Source organism: Phacochoerus africanus, chromosome 12 (genome assembly GCF_016906955.1).
Source record: "Phacochoerus africanus isolate WHEZ1 chromosome 12, ROS_Pafr_v1, whole genome shotgun sequence".
NCBI lineage: Eukaryota > Metazoa > Chordata > Mammalia > Artiodactyla > Suidae > Phacochoerus > Phacochoerus africanus.
The window spans coordinates 20,314,401-20,332,537 of record NC_062555.1 but is presented as its reverse complement, the minus strand read 5'-3'; the positions used below and the strand labels follow the sequence as shown (position 1 = coordinate 20,332,537).

Here is an 18,137-nt window from a genome sequence, read left to right as displayed (position 1 = left end):
AGGCCTCTCCAGAGATGCTGTTTTAGGACAAAATAAGTGAAGAAGAGGAATCTGACACAGTGTCTTTTATAAAAAAGACTATTTAAAATATAGTATTGACACATAGAGATTTTAATCTCTATAAATTATGAGCATAATTTATGCCACTTCTACTTATTTAAGTTTATTGGGATATAGTTGACTTACAATATTGTATTGGTTTCAGGTGTACAGAAAGGTGAGTAAGTTATACATATACATATATCCATTCTTTTTCCCCATATAGGTTATTACAGAATATTGAGTAGATTTCCTTGTGCTGTACATTAGGTCCTTATTAGTTACCTGTTTTCTATATAGTAGTGTATGTGTTAATTCCATCCTCCTAATTTATCCCTCCCCTCATGGTTTCCTCTTTGGTGACTATAAGTTTGATTTCAAAAACTCTTGAGTTTGTTTCTGTTTTATAAGTAAGTTCTTTTGCATCATTTTTATTAGCTTCCATGTGTTAAGTGATATATGATATTTATCTTTGGCTGACTGCACTTAGTATAATAATCTCTAGGTCCATCTGTGTTGCTGCAAATGGCTCTATCTCATCCTTTTTATGGCTGAGTAGTAGGCCATTGTATCTGTGTACCACATCTCCTTTATCCATTCCTCTGTTGACGGACATTTAGGTTGCTTCCATATCTTAGCTATTGTAAATACTGCTATATTGAACACTGGGGTGCATTTATCTTTTTGAATTATGGTTTTCTCTGGATAAAGGCCTGCAAGTGGGATTGCTAGATCATATGGTAGTTCTATATTTAGTTTTTAAAGGAATTGTCATACTGTTGTCCATAGCAGTTGCACCAGTTTACGTTCCCACCAACAGTATAAGAGGGTTCCCTTTTCTCTACATTCTCTGCACCATTTATTGTTTGTAGACTTTTTAATGATGGCCACTCTGACCAGTGTGAGGTGATACCTCATTGTATTTTGATTTGCATTTCTCTAATAATTAGTAATGTTCAGCATCCATCTGTCTGTCTTCTTTGAAGAAGTGTCTATTTAGATCTGACCAGTTTTTGATTGAGAAGTTTGTTTTTCTAACATAAAGCTTCATGAAATGCTTGTATATTTTGGAGAATAATCCCTTTTCAGTTGCTTCATTTACAAAGATTTTTTCCCATTCTGTGGGTTGTCTTTTCTTTCTTTCTTTTTTTAAATTGTTTTCTTTCATGTGCAAAGCTTTTTTAAAAAAGTTAATTAGGTCCCATTTGTTTATTTTCATTTTTATTTTCATTCCTCTAGGATGTGGATCCAAAAAGATACTATTGTGGGAGTTCCTGTTGTGGCTCAGCGATATTGAATCCATCTAGTATCCATTAGGACACAGGTTCGATCCCTGGCCCTGCTCAGTGGGTTAAGGATCTGTCATTGCCATGATCTGTGGTGTAGGTTGCAGAAGTGGCTGAGATTTGGTGTTGCTGTGGCTGTGGTGTTGGCTGGCAGCAGCAGCTGCAGTTCCGATTAGACCCCTAGGTTAGGAACCTCCATATGCTGCGGCTGCAGCCCTAAAGAGCAAACAAACAAACAAAAACCCCAAAAAGATATTGTTGCAATTTATAATGTCAAAGAGTACTCTGCCTGTGTTCTCCTCTAGGAGTTCTATAGTTCTATTAGGTCTTTAATCCATTTTGAGTTTGCTGTTCTATTAAGTGCACCTCTTCCTAAGAAAGGTCTCTTTATTATGTTTCTGTAATTTTATCTTTCTAAGTATAAGTTAGATTAGGAGTATGATAAGCAGAATCATTTACTTTGCTTTGATACCAACAATAAAATATCACTGGCACTGGATGTATTCGAGTCTTTGGCGTTAAAAAAAAATCAGTGGAACACAAGACAGCTAAGATGGTTAGTGATTTATCTTCAAAGAGGTAATATGGATTTGGAAAATGTATTCATACAAATCTATCTCACTTATAAATTCTAGGAGGCTTTTTTTGTTTTATGTTTTGTTTGTTTTTAAGGTTGCTTGGAATTTTCTGTGCTCACCTTCATGCATCTCCAAATAGGAACAATTTTCTTTTTACCTTTCTGATCTGGATGCTTTTTGTGCTGCAAAAGAGTAGTGAGAATGGACATCCTGTCTTTCTTTCCTATCTTAGGAGGAAAGCATTAAGTTTCACATATAAGTGTAATATTAGCTGTAGGATCTTTATAGTTCTTTATCAATTTAAAACCTCTCTTTCTATATTTCTAAGGGTTTTTTAAATCATGAATGGATATTGGATTTTGTCAAGTATTTTTTTCTGCATTGATTGTTAATGAACATGTGTTTTTTTTTCTTTACTCATTAATATGGTGGATTAAATGGGTTAATTTTGACGTATTGAACTAGCTCTACATTCCTAGAACATGTACATCCCTCGTCATGATGTATAATTATTTTTATGTTTTATTGAATTCTATTCCCAGTATTTTGTTTAAAAATTTTTGAATCTGTATACATTAGAGATATTAGTCTTTTTTTTCCTCTTTTTGTGGTACTGCCTTTTGAGTTTTAGTTTATATTTTTTCTTTTGTGTTTTGTTCTTTTAATGAGATATGATTGACATGTAACTTTAGTTTTAGATACACAATATAATGATTCACTATTTGTATATATTGTGAAATAATCACCTTAGTAAGTCTAGTGAACTTATATTACCACACAGTTACAAATTTTTTTTAAATTTTTTGTCTTTTTACCATTTCTTGGGCCGCTCCCACGGCATATGGAGGTTCCCAGGCTAGGGGTCGAATTGGAGCTGTAGCCACTGGCCTACATCACAGCCACAGCAACGCGGGATCCGAGCCATGTCTGCAACCTACACCACAGTTCACAGCAACGCCGGATCCTCAACCCACTGAGCAGGGGCAGGGATCAAACCCACAACCTCATGGTTCCTAGTTGGATTCGTTAACCACTGCGCCATGATGGGAACTCCACAATTTTTTTTTTTTTTTGTGATGAGGACTTCTAAGAACTATTCTCTTAGCAACTTTAAAATTTACAACACAGTAATTAACTGTAGCCACCATGTTGTACGTTACATCTTCAGTAATTATTTATTACATAACTTGAAGTTTGTACCCTTTGACCATCTTCATTTCTTAACCCACCCAGTACTCCCTACTTCTTGCAACCACCAATATTTTCTTTATGAGATTTGTTGTTTTTAGAGTTCACATATAAGTGACAGCATACAGTATTTGTCTTTCTCTAATTTATTTCACTGAGTGAGTATAATGCCCTCAAGGTCTAATCTGTGTTGTCACATATGCCAAGAATATCCTCATTCTTATTGCTGAAAAGTATTCCATTGCATATATACCCATTTTCTTTATTTATTCATCTATCAGTGGATACTTAGGTTGTTTCCATGTCTTGGCTATTGTATAAAAATGCTGCGGTGAACATGGGGGTGCATATATCATTTCAGGTTAGTATTTTTGTTTCATTCTGTTAAATACCCAGAAGTGGAATTGCTGGATCATATGGTAGTTCTGTTTTTATCTTTTGAGGACTCACCATATTGTTTTCCACAGCAGCTCCACCAGTTTACATTCCTACCACCAGTGTGCAAACATCCCTGTTTATCCACATCTTTGCCAACACCTGTTATTTCTTACCTTTGGGATGACAGCCATTCTAACAGGTGTGAGATGTTCCATTGTGGTTTTGATTTATGTTTCCCTGATAATTAATGATGTTGATCACTTTTTCACATATCTGTTGGCCATCTCTATGTCTCCTTGAGAATAATGGCATATTCAGCAACTCTGCCCATTTTTTTTATGGGATTGTTTCTTTGCCATTGAGTTTCTGTGTTCTGTATATATTTTCTATATTAACCTATTAATCTTAAGAAGTAAAAGTCAATTATTTTACCAGCAAAAATGTGTTTATTCAGGAATAGCGGAGAATTGCAGTTTGGAGCAAGCAAGCCTCAGTTAAAACCATAGGCAAGTCCAACAAATAAAGGAGAGGAACATTATTTTATAGAGAAAAACAAGGAAGTTGGAAAGGGTTGTTTTAAATGAAAGTCCATTGGAGAATTCAGGGTGACACTGGCTGAGTTCCTGGGGTAGGAGATTCGATATACATCTTTCACATTAGGGCCTATAGTCCATGATTCTTCTGTTGGGGTCTATAATTGACAGTTCTTCCTGTTATTGATGTAGAGAGTTGCTGTGTGAGAGTTTTCTCTTCTGGCCTCCGAACATCATTTTAGTGAGGCTTCTCTTTATTAACTTTGACAGACACCTTCTCAGATGTGCAATTTACAGATATTTTCCCCCATTCCATATTTGGCTTTTAATTTTGTTTATGGTTTTCTCTGCTAGGCAGACTTTTTTTAGTTTGGTACAGTCCCATTTGTTGACTTTTGCTTTTGTTCTTCCTTGCCCGGCTGTGGTAGCAGTGTAATGCTGGCCTCTAAAATGAGTCTAAGAGGATTATCTCTAATTGTATTTTTTGGAAGAGTTTGAGAAGGATTGGCATTGATTCTTTTTAGATGTCTGATACAGTTGACCATCAGTAAACCAATTGGGTCCTGGTGTTTTCATTGGTGGGTGGATTTTGATTACTGATTCGGTATCCTTATTCGTTTTATGGTTCCTTGAAGTGTAATGTTAGGTGTTTGAGGGTTTTTTGTTTTTTTTGTTTGTTTGTTTGTTTTGGCAAGAAACAGATTTATTAGGACAGAACACTTGTGAGAGATGCAAGCGGGCAGGCAAGGAAGCTCTGCTGAGATTTTTTTTTTTTTAATTTTTTGTCTTTTTGCCATTTCTTGGGCCGCTCCTGCGGAATATGGAGGTTCCCAGGCTAGGGGTCGAATTGGTGCTGTAGCCGCTGGCCGATGCCAGGGCCACAGCAACATGGGATCTGAGCCACGTCTGCAACCTACACCACAGCTCATGGCAACAGATCCTTAACCCACTGAGCAAGGCCAGGGATCAAACCCGCAACCTCATGGTTCCTAGTCGGATTTGCTAACCACTGAGCCACGATGGGAACTCCAGATTTTTTTTTAATGTAGGTGTTTATTGCCATGAACTTCTTAGAACGTCTTTTACTGCAATCCACAGATTTGGCACATTTTTGTCCTTTATCATTTGTTTCTAGATTTAAATTTTTTTTCATTTTAATTTCTTTTTGACCCATTGGATTTTCGGGAATGAATTAAGTTCCACATTTTTAGGAATTTTCCACTTTCTCTCTTCATTGATTTCTAGTGTCATACATTTGTAGTTGGAAAGGATCCTTGGTATGATTTTGGTCTTTCTAAATTTGCTAAATAAGGCTTCTTGTGTAACCTAACTTAATGTATCCTGGAGAATGTTCCATGTGTGTTTGAGAAGAAGGTATATTGTGTTGCTCTTGGGCACAGTGTTCTGTATATGTCTGTTCAACACATTTTGGTGTAAAGTATAGTTCATGTCCAGGGTTTCCTTATTGATTTTCTGTCTAGATGATTATCCATTGTTGAAAGTAGGATTTTGACCTCCTCTGCTACTATTGTATTGTTGCGTATTTCTCCCTTCAGGTGTGTTTTATTTGCTTAGTATATTTGAGTGCTACAATGATGGGGTAGTAAAAATGTACAACTGTTATATCCTCTTGATGAATTGACCCCTTTTTATTATATAATTACCTTTTTTGGTTTTTTTTTTTGGGGGGGTCTTTTGTCTATTGGGGGCTGCACCCGTGGCATATGGAGGTTCCCAGGCGAGGGGTCCAATCAGAGCTGTAGCCACCGGCCTATACCACAGCCACAGCAATGTGGGATCCAAGCCGCATCTGTGATGTACACCACAGCTCACAGCAGTGCCAAATCCTTAACCTACTGAATGAGGCCAGGGATTGAACCCGCCACCTCATGGTTCCTAGTTGGATTCGTTAACCACTGCGCCACGGTGGGAGCTCCCCCTTGTTCTCTTTTGCTTTCCATTTGCCTGGAATGTCTTTTTCCATCTCTTTAATCTGTAGCTCAGAAGCAGCGTATAGTTGGGCATTTTTTTTTTTAAATCCATTCAGCTGCTTGATGTCTTTATTGGAGAACTTAATACATTTACATTTAAAGTAACTGTTGATAGATAATTTACTATTGTCGTCTTACTGTTTTTTGGCTGATTTATAGTTCCTTTGTTCCTTTCTTCCTTGTGTATCTACTGAAGGTCTTTGCTTTGTGGTTACCGTGGGGCTTTGATTCCCTTCTTTCTTTTTTGCTGGGCATAGGAGCCTGGTTGGATAGTACTTTTGTTGTTGTTTAATTGTTTGGGATTTGTGTGTTTTATTTATTTATTTATTTATTTTGCTTTTTAGGGCCACACATGTGGCATATGGAAGTTCCCAGGCTAGGGGTCAAATGGGAGCTGCAGTTGTTGGCCTGTACCACAGCCACAGCAATGCAGGATCTGAGCCATGTCTCCGACCTACACTGCAGCTCATGACAGTGCTGGATTCTTAACCTACTGACTGAGCCCAGGGATGGAACCTCCATCCTCATGGATGTTAGAGGGGTTTGTTACTGCTAAGCCACAATGGTAAGATAGTTCTTTTAACATCTGAAAAATACTGTGTTGCTTGCTTTTGATCTTCATGTTTTCTGAGGAGAAATTCTTTGTCGTTCTTAGTATTTTCCCTTTAATACAAAATACTGTTTTTCTCTGACTGCTTATAAGATTTTTCTTTTTCTTTAGTCTTCTGATGTTTAACGCTATGCTTTGGCCTGGATTTCTTTGGGTTTATTCTGTTTGGTGTTTGATCATCTTCTTGGATCTGTAGGTTTAATTTGTCTTGCTAAATTTGGGAATGTTTTTTAGACCCTGTATCTCTGAGTACTTTTACACACCTACCTACTTTTTCTTCTCCTTTTGCGTCTCTGATGACACTGGTATAAGATCTTTTGTTATCATCCTACAAGTCCCTGCAGCTGTGTTCATTTTTCTTTTCATTCTTTTTTTTTTTTCCCATTACTCATAGTGGTTAATTTTATTGTGATATCTTCCAGTTCATTGAGGCCTCTGATCCCTCCTTTGTGTTGCTGAATCCATCTACTGAGATTTTTATTTTATTCATTTCTTTTTTTTTTTTTTGTCTTTTTTGCTATTTCTTTGGGTCACTCCTGTGGCACATGGAGGTTCCCAGGCTAGGGGTCGAATTGGAGCTGCAGCCACCGGCCTACGCCAGAGCCACAGCAACACGGGATCCGAACCGCGTCTGCAACCTACACCACAGCTCACAGCAACACCGGATCGTTAACCCACTGAGCAGGGGCAGGGACCGAACCCGCAACCTCATGGTTTCTAGTCGGATTCGCTAACCACTGTGCCACAACGGGAACTCCTATTTTATTCATTTCTAAAATTTCCATTTTGTTTTTCTATAATCAAAGAATTCAAATTTTTCATTGAATTTACTATTTATTATAGTGAAAGAGAAGGCTCTTCTGCCTGTGGTTGGCCAAAATCAATACATTGTGGATTTTTCTGGATTTGAAGTTTTTATCTTTGGGGAATACAAAATTCTGTGTATTCCCAACTACAGGTGCTGTACTTCTCTCCATATTAGAGGATTTTATAAATAATTGGGTGGGTTTGTCTTCTTCAACACGTCTTTATTCAGTACATTTCTTTCTTTTTTGTCTCTTTAGGGCTGCACCCATATGGAGGCATATGGAGGTTCCTGTGCTAGGGGTATAATCGGAGCTGTAGCCACCAGCCTGTGCCACAGCCACAGCAATGCCAGATCTGAGCTGAATCTGCAACCTACACCACAGCTTATGGCAACACTGGATCCTTACCCCACCGATCGAGGCCAGGGATCGAACCTGTAACCTCATGGTTCCTAATTGGATTCATTTCTGCTGTGCTGTGATGGGAACTCCTATCCAGTACATTTCTTCATGTATTTCTTATATTTACCTGTTATCTTAACAAATATTTAAAATTTTTAGGCTTTTTTTTTTTTTTTTTTGCTTTTTAGGGCCGCACACGCGACATACGGAGGTTCCCAGGTTATTTGTCAAATCAGAGCTACAGCTGCTGGCCACAGCCACAGCAGTGCCAGATCTGGGCCATGTCTGCGACCTACACCACAGCTCACAGCAACTCCAGATCCCTAACCCACTGAGCGAGGCCAGGGATCAAACACAGAACCTCATGAGTCCTAGTTGGATTTGTTTCTGCTGCACCACAACCAGAACTCCTAGCCATGTTTTAAATGTCTGAAATATGAATCATGAAAATCTGACATTTATTTTGTATGTCTTCTTAATTCTGTTGCAAAGCTTCTAAGGTGTAATGGCTGAGATAAAACTAAACTTTAAGCTATATTGAAATAAAGCAATTAAAATATCCTTAAAAACTGTTGAAGCTATCCCATATAATACATTTTGTTATAAACTTTATATGATGCAGACATTTTATAAAATACTAGTTTCATTTTTGATTCTACAAAGAGCAGTTTAGATAAGTGAATGACTTAATAATTTCCAAAAATTAGAACATGCTGGGGAAGACCTTTTCAAAGTAGAAGGAAAGAAGGGAGCGTTCTTGGAAAGCATTACTAATGTACCATGTTACTGCTCTAGAATGATGTGCTTTAACCATGAAATTTGATTAAGATGACCCCATAAGTGACAGAAGTCAGTTGTGTCACCTACTAAATTTTGACTCCAAATTATTAGAATTTGATACCTACTTTAGAAATTTTTAAAATCCTAAAAACTTAAATGACAAGAAAATATCATTAAAGATGTTTGAAAGAAATTAGTATAACAAGAAAAATTCCCCATGAACTGCTGAAATTTGAGAAAATGATAAAATTTTAGTCCGAAGATTAGACTAAATGCCCTGTGATCCTTAAGACTAAACAGCCATTGATCTTTTTTATTGTTCTCAAGGAAAACACTTATTAACATACTGTTAAGACAAAATGAAAACTAAATGCAACTTCGCAGATATCTTCAAAATTGCTAAATACTATGCTATCTATAAATGTATGTAGACTTTTATAATACCTAAGTAAGCTTTTAATAAATCTGTAAGATTAGGGCACTGAATTTTAGTAAATTAATTTATTTAAGGAATCTAGAACCAGCTAGTGTGTAATACATGAATGAATTCAAGTGGCTTTTTGACTACAAGACTTGTCTATGCAGGAGTTCCCATCGTGGTGCAGTGGAAACAAATCCGACTAAGAACTATGAGATTGTGAGTTGGATCCCTGGCCTCACTCAGTGGGTTGGGGATCTGGCGGTGCCTTGAGTTGTGGTGTAGGTTGCAGACACGGCTCAGATCTGGTGTTGCTGTGGCTCTGACGTAGGCCAGCGGCAACAGCTCTGGTTAAACCCCTAGCCTGGGAACCTCCGTATGCCACGGGTGCAGACCTCAAAAGACAAAAAAAACAAACAAAAAAAAACCCCCAAAACAAAGACTTTTCTGTGCAAATAAAATGGTCTTTTCTCCAGGACTAGCATATTATAACCACTTCTTTATTTATTGAAAACATCAAACTCAACAATGTGCAGTGCCTTGTGCATTTGTTCCCAGCCTTTAATTTGCAAGGATATTGTTAAAATATAAATTCTGATTGATTAGGTCTGGAATGGCACCTGAGATTCTACATTTCTAACAAGCTCCTAGAGGATGCTAATGCTTCTTGTCTGGGGATGACAGAGTAACAAGTTTGTAAAAAATAGAAAATATTCAGAAAGAATTAATAATGCATGTATTTAAATGTCTCTATTTTCCCTGATGCTAGCTCTTTAATTTGCTAGTTTGCTTTAGATGCTGGGAGTAATTCATATCAATTCATTAAAATTTTCTTTAGGTTTATGTTAAAATTAATTATTTCATTTTAAAGAACTCTTCTGAACTGAAAATGTTATATATATTTAATTACATTACTTTTTGAGTTGAAGAGGTTGATGTAAGAATTGGTGGCTCTAGTTAGCTATGATGCTCATTTAGTAGTGTGACCTTAGGCAAGTTACTTAACTCCTTGAGCCTATTTCAAACATTTGCTTTTAGAAATCAGAGTTTAGGAGTTCCCATTGCGGCACAGTGGAACTGAATCCAACTAGTAACCATGAGGTTGTGGGTTTAATCCCTGGCCTTGCTCAGTGGGTTAAGGATCTGGTGTTGCTGTGAGCTGTGGTGTCAGTTGCAGACATGGCTCGGATCCTGTGTTGCTGTGGCTGTGGTGTAGGCCGGCAGTTGTAGCTCTCATTCAACCCCTCCCTAGCCTGGGAACCTCCATATGCCGCAGGTAGGGGCCTAAAAAGTAAAAAAAGAAAAAAAGGAAGAACGAAAGAAATCTGTGTTTATTCTTCAAATCACCACTTAGAGAAACTAGGTTGGGTGATCTGGAACCACAATATTAGAAGCAAAACCATCACATGGTAATTTGAGTAATATCAGCAAAAGTATGCTAACAAACCATAGAGGAAAAGCTGTCTGTTTTGTTTATTTGATTGGTTTTGTTCTTTTTTGGTTAGTTTTAAGTTTTTAATTGGTTCTGATTTTGGAAATATGGTCTTTTTTTAATAGATGTATGAGGCATTTTTGCACATAGATTTTATGCAAAAGCCTTGCTCATAAATTTTGCTCTTCACACTGGTATTATGTATTCACCATCTTTATAGTGATCTGATAAGCAGAGTTAATTGTCAGTGGTATGTGGTATCGGTACAAAAATCAAAAAAAATTTAAATTTAGTTGTTTTAAACCTTGGTTTTGAGTATTTGTTTTTATGCAAATAGTAAACGAAGCATTGTTTTTCCTCTTTTTAGAATCAAGTCATTTGGAACAGCAACTTGAAGAAGCTAATTCTGTGAGGCGAGAACTAGATGATGCTTTCAGACAGATCAAGGCTTATGAAAAACAAATCAAAACATTACAACAAGAAAGGGAAGAATTAAATAAGGTAATAATATATAGATAGATTGTTAAAGCCTTTTCTGAATTCTTAGTCTTGTTTAATTTGTATAGTGAAAGCCTTCAGAATGAATTACAATAATGTATAGTATATTTTATCTTTAAGAAGTTGGTTTAAAAATATCAGGGTTTTTTTGGTGTATATCATTTGACGAATGGTTGATAATGAAGAAAATTTTATATTTTTGAGGCTTACAAGGTTCAGAATCTTTTGTTCTTTTGGAGAGTTAATCAAAGGACTTGATTAAAAGAAAATATTATTGGGATTCCTCTTGAGGTGCAGGGGGTTAAGGATCTGGCGTTGTCCCTGAAGTGACTTGGGTCACTGCTCTGCTGTGGGTTTGATCCCTGGACCACGGACGTGGCAAAAAAATAAAAAAAATAAATGTTATTGGAGAAGAAATACTCTGAAAAAGTGAGAGAATAGTAAAAATCTATTTAGTGTCTATGAAAAAATTAAAAATACAGGCATATTTTTATTGTGGCTTGCTAATATGAACATTCTTAGAAGATTATGATAGAACTTTTTTTAATTCTTTAATCTGTATTTTAATATTAATACTAAATATTAGCATAAATACTATTTAATATTATTTAATAGTACTGTATTTTTAATGTCAGTTTATCTTTCAAAGTATGGATGAATAAGTTAAAGATATTTTCATAAGAACTTTGTGAACACTTAGTTATTACAAACATCAACAAAATTAATAGCTAAGACACCGTAGCACAGTCTAATAGGGTATATAATATTCAAGCAATAAAGAAAAATACTTGACTTAAATGAAAAACATTAATAAATGTTAGTTAACATTAACAAATTTTAAAATGTTGGAATTAATACTAGCCAATGCAGAAAAGAAACAGGCGGTTTATGGCATGGTATAAATTATATTCAATGATACTATGTACAATTCATTGATAATATAGATAAAATCCTTCAGGGAAGACTTATAAGTCTTGCTTCTTATAAAGAAATAGAGGTAATTAAAAAATAAAGAAAATAGCTATTTGCTGATGATATTAATCAAAAAGACTAATAGAAAACGCTATAAAGGTCGAATTGAATTAGATTAGTGTATTTTTACTTTTTTCTTGATGCACATTCAAGCAGTGTTATTTATAAATTTGGTTATATGCATGGCCAATTTAGTAATATTTGGGATTTATAACAGATATCCTATTTGTTTTAATTCTATTGTTGTATTAGTGGTTACTATTAGGTATTTAAAGGTAGGATTATGCAGCCAAACTTAGTTGACATAGTAAGGACGAGCATCTAATATCTAGATTCATAGTAACAGGTATTTTGCCAATTTTTGTTAAGTTTTAATGTTAGAAATCCTTCTAGTATATTTCGAGAAGAGGGTAGTACTGAAATGAAACAAATTATATTGATAAAGAATTTTATGTTGTTTGCCTAAAATCCTATAGGCAGCAAATATTATTTTTAAGATATTTTTTCATATGATACATATGAAAATAAATGTAACATTATATAAGTTTTGATGGAAATAATGAGCCTAACATCTGACTTAAGAAATAGAACATTGGAGTTCCCATCGTGGCTCAGTGGTTAACGAATCCAACTAGGAACCATGAGATTGCGGGTTCCATCTCTGGCCTTGCTCAGTGGGTTAAGGATCTGGCATTGCCCTGAGCTGTGGTGTAGGTTGCAGATGCGGCTTGGATCCCGCGTTGCCGTGGCTCTGGCGTTGGTAGGCAGCTACAGCTCCGATTCGACCCCTAGCCTGGGAACCTCCATATGCTGCAGGAGCGGCCCTAGAAAAGGCAAAAAGACAAAAAAAAAAGAAAGAAAGAAAGAAATAGAACATTACCAATTTTGTGGCATAGCCCTGAGTAGTCATTTTCTATTCCTTTCTCCCCACTTCCCTGACAGTGGTAATCACTGTTCTGAATTTTATATTCATCATTCCAGTAAAAAACTGTTTATCACATATTAGCATATCTCTAAATAGTATATTAGTTTTTCTTATTTTGAGCTTTATAAAATGGTATATGCAGTCTCTTGCAATTACTTTCTTACTCAACGTTATATATATATATGTCTAAGATTCATCTGTATAACTATACATCATTCATTTAGTTGCTATAAAATACATTATGTTGACACCCACAATTTATTTATCTAATTTTTTGTTTGTAGACATTTATGTTGCTTATAATTGATGGCTTCTATAAATGATACTGCTGTGAACATTCTTGAACATATATCCTGATACAAACACATACACGTGCACATGCACACAAACACAAATAGAATAATTGGGTCATATTCAGTGCAAATATTTTCTTTTATGATAATATCAAATCATTTTACAGAGATTGTATCAGTTTATACTCCCATCAGTAGTGTATAAGAGTTTTTATATTCAACAGTATTTCATATTACTAGGTATTTTGTTTTTGGCCAACCTAATGTGAATTGATATTTTAAGTCTAAAGTGATGTTTTAGTATGGTCTTAATTTGCATTTCTCTAATTGTTAATGAGGTTGAGTTATATTTATACATGTCTATCATTTCTATTACTTCTTTTGTGAAATGCCTCTTAATATCCTCTGTACATTTTTCTGTTGGGTTATTTGTCTTTTCCTTATTAGTACGTAAGAATTCTTGAAATTTTCTGGACATCCTAATCTTTTGTGAATTCTGTATGTTACAGATAGCTCCCAGTTAGTGGCTTGTCTTTTCACTTTCTTTATGGGCTCTTTTGATTAACAGAAGTTTTTAGTCTTAATGTAGTCAAATTCATTAATCTTTATCTTTATGGTTATTGCATTTACTGGCTTATATATAAGACGTCTGAGGTAAAAAAACAGTTCTCCTAAGTTTTTACCTTGAAGTTTGATCTTTCACATTTATATTTTTAATGCATCACAAATTTATTTTTGTGTATCATGTAAGAACCAATTTCACTTTTTCCCATATGGCTAGCCAGTTATTCATTTCCTAAATAGGCCCTCCTTTCCCAGTAATGTGCCATGTCACCTCTGTAATATATTAAATTTTTTTAAATTTTTTTATTATTTCCCCAATAGTTTTTTTTTCTACTGTACAGCTTGGTGACCCAGTTACACATACATGTATACATTCTTTTTTCTCCCATTATCATGCTCCACCATAAGTGATTACACCTAGTTCTCTGTGCTACACAGCAGGATGTCATTGATAATCCATTCCAGAAGCAATAGTTTGCATCTCTTTAACCCCAAGCTCCCAATCATCCCACTCCTTCCCTCTCCCACTTGGCAACCACAAGTCTGTTCTCCAAGTTCATGATTTTCTTTTCTGTGGAAAGGTTCATTTGTGCCATATATTAGATTCCAGATATAAGTGATATCATATGGTATCATATATTAAATTTCCATTTACATATGGGTCTTTGTCTCAGCTGTCTTTGTCTCAGCTGCGGTGGAATTTTGATGAAAATTACATTGTATCTATGGACCAGTTTCAGGAGAATTGATATCATTACATTGCATCTTTAAGTCCTTATCCGTATTTATTAATATCATTGTAAATGCACTCAAGATTTCTGGATAAGGCAGATGACTACAATTTACATATAGCAAAAAAATAACCACATAGCTTCCCTGTACACCTTTAGGGCAACACAGTGAGAGCTGGCTGAATAAAACCCTGCTCATATGCAATCTGTATGGTAGAGGAGGAACCCTGAAAAAATGAATCAGGGTGTTTATATACCAGAGAGAGGCAGATGCTTCTCGCTTCCCCCTGTCTTTACCCACCTTTCTGAGAGTCATCTTGGAAACTTAAGGATCTGCATCTTGGTTCTAGTCCCTGGTGCAAGGCAGCTGCATCTTGGTTCTAGTCCCTGGTGCAAGAACCCCATATGCCAGGACAGCTAAAAAATTAAAAAACAAAAACAGTACAAGTACGTTCAGAATGGATAAGCAATGAGGTTCTGCTGTATAGCACAGGGAACTATATCTAATCACTTGTGTTAGAACATGATAGAAGATTTTGTGATGGAACATGACGAAAGATAATACGAGAAAAATAAAAAATATATATGTATGGCTGTACAGTAGAAACTGACAGAACACTATAAATCAACTATAATGGAAAAAATAAAAATCATTAAAAAATAAAAAATTTGAGGGGATGAATGTATTATGCTATACAGCAGCAGTTGGCACAACATTGTAAATCAACTATAATAAAAATAAATAAAACAAACAAACCAAAAAACCAAATATGAAACTCCAGTGGAAAGAAAAGTCGGAGTCTCCAGCTTTATAGAGAGAGTATGTCCTTGGCCTAGGCTCTTATCTCTCTTTTTGCCCCTCCTTGAATTGTAAACATGTAAATCCAGAAGTTAAATATCTTTGAAGTTTTCTCACTATCTTAGTAAGTCATAAATTAGTAAAAGAGCCTTGCTTTTAGCCTAGGTCCCAAGTTTCAGTAAAGTTTTCTTAGAGAGAACTATCTGTACAATATGTAAAAATTATTTTCTGTACAACCCCACAGTCTTTTTACCCAAAAACATAATATATCCATGTATCTTTAAAGTATTTTAAAATGTTTCTCCATAAAATTTTATACAGGTCTTATTTACCTTTCTTTAAATTTATTATTCTGTTTTCATATTTTAAATGATATCTTTAAAAATTATATTTTCTTACTGATTCTGTTCTAGCAACATTTCTAAATTCTTGTAATATATTTGAGATTCTTTAAGATTTCATGAAATCATGATAGTTTTGTTTCTTTGTCTTTTTTTAACTTTTCTTTCTTTCCTTGTCTTACTGTATAAACTAGGACCTCTAATACAATGTTGAATAGAAGTGATGATAGCAGGCATCCCTATCTATTCCTAATTTCAAAGAAAATACCTTTACTATTTCACCGTAAATAACAATATTTTCTGTAAATTTTTGGTAAATACTTTTTTATCAGGTATCTTCTATTCCTATTTTACTAATCATTTTTATCAAGAATGATATTGAATTTATTAAATGTGCTTTTCTGCAGAGTATTGCAACAAATTTCTAGGAATTTGTTATTATCTATTATTGAAATTATATAATTATTTTCTTTTAATAAACTTTACATTTATAGATTTTTTTTCTAGTGTTAAGCCACTTCTGCATTTCTAGGTTAAAAGTCAATGGCCCATAAATAATAATATGATAGTGTAGGTTACACTTATGTAGTATCTCTTCTAGTAGCACTGTTTTAAATGCTTTACATAGATTATTTAATCTTTCAAAGAATTCTGTGATTTAGGTAGTTGTAGTAGTAATAGTAGTAGTATTTTTATTTTGTAAATGGTAATACTGCACACAGAAATTAAGTACATTTGGAGTTCCTGTTGTGGCTCAGTGGTTAACGAATCCGACTAGGAACCATGAGGCTGCAGGTTTGATACCTGGCTTTGCTTAGTGGGTTAAGGATCTGGTGTTGCTGTGAGCCTTGGTGTAGGTTGCAGACACAGCTTGGATCCTGCATTGCTGTGGCTCTGGTGTAGGCTGGCGGCTACAGCTCCAATTCGACCCCTAGCCTGGGAACCTCCATATGCCACAGGTGTGGCCCTAGAAAAGGCAAAAAGACAAAAAAAAAATTTAAAGAAATTTAAAAAAAAAAGCAATTAAGTACATTTGCTCAAAATTGTAGAGGTAAAAAGTGGAGGAATTGGAATTTCACCACAGGAAATCTAGTTCTAGAGTTCACCTTTATCCACTTTATATGCCACTGAACTGCTTTGCTAATTTTTTTTTTTTTTTTAGGACTTTTTTGTTTTGTTTTCTTCAATAAGAGTGACTTGTAATTGTTTTCTTATCTTTCCCAGTCTTTTTTTGATCTCAAGATTATACTGATCTCATAGAATGAGCTGAGTAGCACTGCCTCTTTTTTTGTTCTCTAGAAGTTTGTGTAAGAGGAGCGTTGTGTTCCTTGAAACTTTGGAGGAGAATCATCTGTAAAACCTTCTGAGCCTAGAGATTCTTTCCCACTGTAGGGATAACGAAAGTTTGTTAGCTATTGGTTGTTACTTTTTATTGTTATAGGACTATTAAACATTCCATTTCTTCTTGAAACAGTTTTGATAAATTGTATTTTTGGAGGAATTTGTTCATTTCATAAGTTGAAAATTTTATTGGCTTGAAATTTTTACTGCATTATTTTATCTTTGATTTCTCCTAGAGTTTGAGTTATAATCTCTCTTTCTTAATGTTATTTCTTTGTACATTTACTCTTGCTCCCTTGTTTGACCTTGCCATCTATTGGGTAAGATCAAAGAACCAGCTTTTGGCTTTATCTTCATTATTTTCATGTTTCTTTTTCATTAATTTATGCTCTTTATTATCATATACTGGGGGGGAGGGTTAATGGGTTGTTCTATCTCTAACTTTTTATGTGGAATTTCATTGAATTTCAACTTTTTCTTTAGTTTCAGTGTAAGTATTTCAGGCTATAAATTTCCCCCATGTATGATACCTTTTACTGCATTACCAAGTTTTAGTATATACCAAACATTTTTATTGCTTTTTTTGTATTTAAAAACTTTTAGGTCTAAATATTTTAATATCCTTTATAATTTTTCTCCTTGACCAGTGAGTTATAATGGAATATAGCCTTTTTATTTTTTATTTCTATTTTAATGATAATGTCATTAAAGAACTGGATCTGTGTAATACCTACTTTGAAATCTGAGATTATTACATGGCCTAAACTGTTTCACTTTTAAATATTCAATATATGCTTGAGAAAAATGTGTTTCCCAGTTTGGGGTGCAAGCTTCTGTATATGAAGGTTGTTAATTGAGCTTTTCAGATATTCTTTATATTCACTATTTTTTAATTGCTTGTTTCATCTATTAGTGATTGAGAAATTAGAACTTCTCATTACGATGATGTATTCACCGGTTTTTCTATGAAATTATAGCCTTTTTTCTAATACATTCTGAGTCTGTATTATGGAATGCACAAAAATTTAGAGTAGCTTTCTTTCTATTGAATAAATTTTTATCATTGTGTGCAGTAATAATGCTTTTTCTATTTAAGTTGAGATTTGGTTTCTTAATTTGGTTTAACAAACTGCCTTTAGCAGGTGAACTTAACCTTTTATACTTATTAATCTACCGAAATGTTCTACCACTTTACTTTTTGCCTTCTCTTTATCATATTTTTCTCTGTTTAT

General features: G+C 34.7%; 1 protein-coding gene across 11 annotated transcripts in view; it reads left to right on the top strand.

Annotated features, from left to right (window-relative positions):
• Positions 1-18,137, top strand: part of CDC42BPA (CDC42 binding protein kinase alpha) — a 289,959-nt gene that overhangs the window by 166,471 nt on the left and 105,351 nt on the right. For all 11 annotated transcript variants that reach the window (XM_047755429.1, XM_047755428.1, XM_047755424.1 and 8 more), the window contains exon 12: positions 10,809-10,942. In XM_047755429.1, the coding sequence (XP_047611385.1) occupies positions 10,809-10,942 (134 nt within the window). The remainder of the gene's footprint in view (positions 1-10,808; positions 10,943-18,137) is intronic.